The 4,099-nt window shown below is 48.3% G+C and overlaps 1 protein-coding gene across 1 annotated transcript in view; it reads right to left on the bottom strand.

The window, feature by feature from the left end:
- The window catches only part of ABCG2 (ATP binding cassette subfamily G member 2 (Junior blood group)), a 66,895-nt gene extending 63,571 nt beyond the window's left edge, over positions 1-3,324 (bottom strand). Inside the window, exons 1-2 of the mRNA XM_045284333.1 lie at positions 3,241-3,324; positions 2,836-3,179 (exon numbers count right to left, since the gene is read on the bottom strand). Of these exons, the coding sequence (XP_045140268.1) occupies positions 2,836-3,179; positions 3,241-3,324 (428 nt within the window). The remainder of the gene's footprint in view (positions 1-2,835; positions 3,180-3,240) is intronic.
- Positions 3,325-4,099: the final 775 nt, after the last annotated feature.

The raw sequence follows: 4,099 nt of genomic DNA, 5'->3' as shown, positions 1-4,099 counted from the left end.
CCAATCGGAGACCAAGGAAGCATGTTTCTGGAGAATATGCCTCCAAGAAATTAGAGGCGGACACTCCAGACCGAGGCCATCCATATTCCCTTACCTCCCAAGACGCAGCCCTAGCCCTTCCTGCAGGGTGGACTCCAAGGCAGTGTCTGTTGGTTGGTTATTTTTAAAATCTTTAAGGAAGCCAACTGCTACCTCTTTGTCGGCGGAACAAAATGAAGTGGACTGGAATTCCCATTCTTCACAATGTTAATCCATAATTTTTTACGATCCACACAATTGGATGTCTTTGCAGAGTTAATAAAGCCAGTGAATATTTTCAAAATATTTGCAGAAATACTTAGAATATTTGAAGAACATGAAGCCCTTTATGTATCCCATTATATCATATAGATGTATCATCAAATACATGACAATCATCAGAGAGTTGAATACAGGGCAGATTTCAGGTAAGGTCAACGATGACAAGAAGTCTTAGAAAAGTCACTATGCATCTGCTATAGAAGAACACTCATGATGCTCTCCCACAGCCATCTTCAGTCTCCTGTACAGCCTGTCACAGTCACACGCTTTTTCTCTCAGTCAGAGGAGGCAGGAAGAGCATGAGTGAAGAGCTGGTTTGTTTCTCCCTTTATCCTTATTGAATTGTGTGACTAATTTTTATTATTATGGTATTCCAGATGTGCAATTAATAACCATGCAGGGACCAATAGTCAACTAATGTCCATTCTAATGTGGTCCTTTGTGGCGAGAAGAGGGTCCCCAACAAATCATCACAGGTCCGGTAGGCGCAATTGTACAGCGATAATAAGTAAGGATTATTGTAAAGTCATAGAGAGCATGAGAGACAGAAGAGAGATTGGAATAATGGAGTCAGACCCATTTCATGGTAGCATGCTCACCTCCTGGATGGCCATGATCTTACCAGCCAGGTCAGCACACAGCACGGGCCGATGCTAGGTGGGGCAGGGACCTGGCAGGATGTTCGAGTACCCGGCAGGAGGCTGGAGGACCCGTTTATTGCTAACCAATGGTTAGAGCTACTTAGGAGGCTGTGATTGCAGGTAACCACATGTCACAGGAAGGGGCAGTACAATAGGCATACACATTATAGGAAGGGGATGAGCTAGGGATGTACACATGCTAGGAAGGGGAGGAACTAGAGGTATACATGTGACAAGAAGGACGGACCCTAGATTCATGATGGCGGCCTAACCTTGGTCACCCTTGGGTGGGCATGACCTCTCTGGGGTCTCCTACTAGGAAATAGACAACTACTATCCTTATCAGAAGGGAGTGGGTCCTACTTGTTGTGGGATAAACAGTGGTGACTGCTTGCTCTAGATGGCTGATAACCCTTAGGGAGAATAATCCCTGATCTACTTCTGTTGATCTCTAAGTGCATAGTCATTCACAAGCAGCTAAGTTTGGTATATATTTGGAGGAGACAACTTGGGAGAAATCCTTCTGTTTTCCACAGTCCTTCATTGACACAGCTACTCTAAGATATGTTTTTTTTCTTCCACTTATAATACTTATTTGCGCGTCAAATGTTTCATGGATGTATAATAAAAATAAGCACAGAAATAAAATTCGGTTGTGTTGTGATGTAAGCAAAGTGGAAGTTCCCTGAAGGAACTCCTGCTGAATGTCCAGTGTCCAGGACAAAGGTAATCAATAAATATTTATTAATAATGTTTATCTGCATTCTTTCTGATATAGTAATGAGCTTCTACATTCCTATTATTAGGCAAGATAATAGAAAATGTAATGAGCTTCTACATTCCTATTATTAGGCAAGATAATAGAAACCAGGTTACATTAAAGGTATATAAAGGTATATTTTAAGTATTAGATTGAAATCGAGTTTTGCCTTTTACTTTCTATATTGTTTAATCTTTCAGTGTCGTTTTTAATAATTGTTCATTTGGTTATAAGGTTAATTTTTTAAGTAAATCACTAAAACCTAGCTAGCGACTCACAGAAAAATTACAAGATGCAAGTTCAATGATACATTAATAAACTTTCAGCAAATTGAAAGCTGTGGACAAATGTTATGTCCCAGGGCTACAAAATCAACTATTTGCAGATCTCCCCCACCTTGTAGCATCGTCAATGCCCAATCAGTTTTTACCCGTTCACAAGATCAGCTCTTCTGCTTCACACATAAGTGGGGGGAGAGTCAGTGATCACACCACCACACAACGAATCAGCCAAACCATCGTTCTCTGGACACCCAGTCTGAATTTTTAGTTAGCCTTATTTCATACTCACTTTCAAATGAGAGAGACTAAAAAAACTTTCAAATGAGAGAAACTGGAGAGACTAAAAAAACAAAAACAAAAAACGACCTAGTCATCTCGTTTTCTAACAAATATGCAAACAGTACTCATCACGGCACACGCACAGCACACATGGATTTCACTATTAATCACGCAATACTCCGCTTAATAGCGGTTCAAAGGTGAACCGAGGGCGCTAGTCTCCAGACAGGACTCTAGGGGCAGAGCCTTAGCAGTCCTTTATGGAAACCCAGAGACGAGATGAGATGAGTCATCCCGATCCTCCAAAAAAGCCCTAAAGAAGCAGAGCCCACAACAAGCATCTGCACTACTCTTTCTGGAGGGAGAAAGTTGTTCCAAAATACCACTGGATCTTTCCCAGGCACCCTCCTCCCCCGCGCCTTCCTCGCCCCAAGAGCACCGTTCCGGAGCGACTTCCCCGGCGGAGGGTACCCAACAAAGCCCCTTCCCGAGAGGCGACCTTGCCGGGAGGAAGCCCCCGGGTCCCCGGCCCCCGGCAGCCCACCCTCCCGAAGGCTGGGCACTGGGCACTCACCCTCGCGGCGGCCGTCTCGGGGGGCCCGGGGCCCGGGCAGGCAAAGGCGCCGAGAGCAAGCTGGGAGTGGGTGCCCAACAGGCGGGCTCCGCAGTGGAAGCGGCGGCAGACGGAGACTTGTCTTCTCCCGCGCCGAGCGGCCGGCGGAGCGCACCCCGCGGCGGCCCCGCCTCCCTCCCTCTGTCCCTCCATCCGTCCCTCCCTCCGCGGGGCGGGCGAGCGGAGGGCGCGGCGTCGCGGGCGGGGCGGCGATAAGCGCCCAGAGCCCGGGCGCGGGACAGTCGCCGCCCCTCCCACGGCAGTCGGGTGGCGAAGGGACAGAGCAGGAACTCTGGCCCCGGGACCTTGCCGAGCAGCAGAGGCCAGCCGTCTAGGCATCCTCCAGCGCCCTCGGAGCTGACCTACGCGGTCTTTCGGACCCGACGGCTTCGGGCGCTGGAGAATGGCAGCGCTCAGGGATTTGGGGGCTTCTTTTGTTTGACGCCGCATCCTTGTCCAATCGGAGACCAAGGAAGCATGTTTCTGGAGAATATGCCTCCAAGAAATTAGAGGCGGACACTCCAGACCGAGGCCATCCATATTCCCTTACCGCCCAAGACACAGCCCTAGCCCTTCCTGCAGGGTCGACTCCAAGGCAGTGTCTGTTGGTTGGTTATTTTTAAAATCTTTAAGGAAGCCAACTGCTACCTCTTTGTCGGCGCACAGCCTCTGTTGGGTTTCAGACCCTGGCCTCTTGGGTAGTTAGCTGCCAAAGCCACTGGGTGGGGGCCCCATGGCCAATGCCATCAGAAACTGAACTCTAGGGTAGGAGGGAGGGAAGAACCCAAGGTCTTTTTAAATGACACATTACTAAGAGCAAGAGACCCTGGTAAACTGGGACTGCTAATCCGCAGATAGGGTGGGGGATCCAAACCTACCAACCACTCCTGGGTGCAAGACGAGACTGTCTGCCTGCGCCTGTGAAGATTTACAAGCCTCTGAAACCCTATATTGGGGTCCCTATGAATAGGTATTGACTGGGTAGCAGTGAGTTTATTTTTCTTTGGGTTTTGTTTCGCTTTGATTTTTACTTACGCTAAGCGAAGGGGGAGAAAGCTAGGCGTTCTGAACCTGTGAAGAATGGCAGTCTCAGAAACCCAAGGGCAGTTCTCCGCTAACCTGTGGGGTCGCTGTGGGCCAGAGTCAGCTCCATGGCAGTGAGTTGGGGGGTTTTCCTGTTTGTTTGTTTGTTTGTTTGGTTGGTTTCTGTTTTCGTCTTGGTTTT

Source organism: Echinops telfairi, unplaced genomic scaffold (genome assembly GCF_000313985.2).
Source record: "Echinops telfairi isolate 266 unplaced genomic scaffold, ASM31398v2 ScPeMD7_7468;HRSCAF=8506_0, whole genome shotgun sequence".
NCBI classification, from domain to species: domain Eukaryota; kingdom Metazoa; phylum Chordata; class Mammalia; order Afrosoricida; family Tenrecidae; genus Echinops; species Echinops telfairi.
Note: the sequence above shows the minus strand (reverse complement) of the source record. Positions and strands in the feature narration are given on the sequence as shown.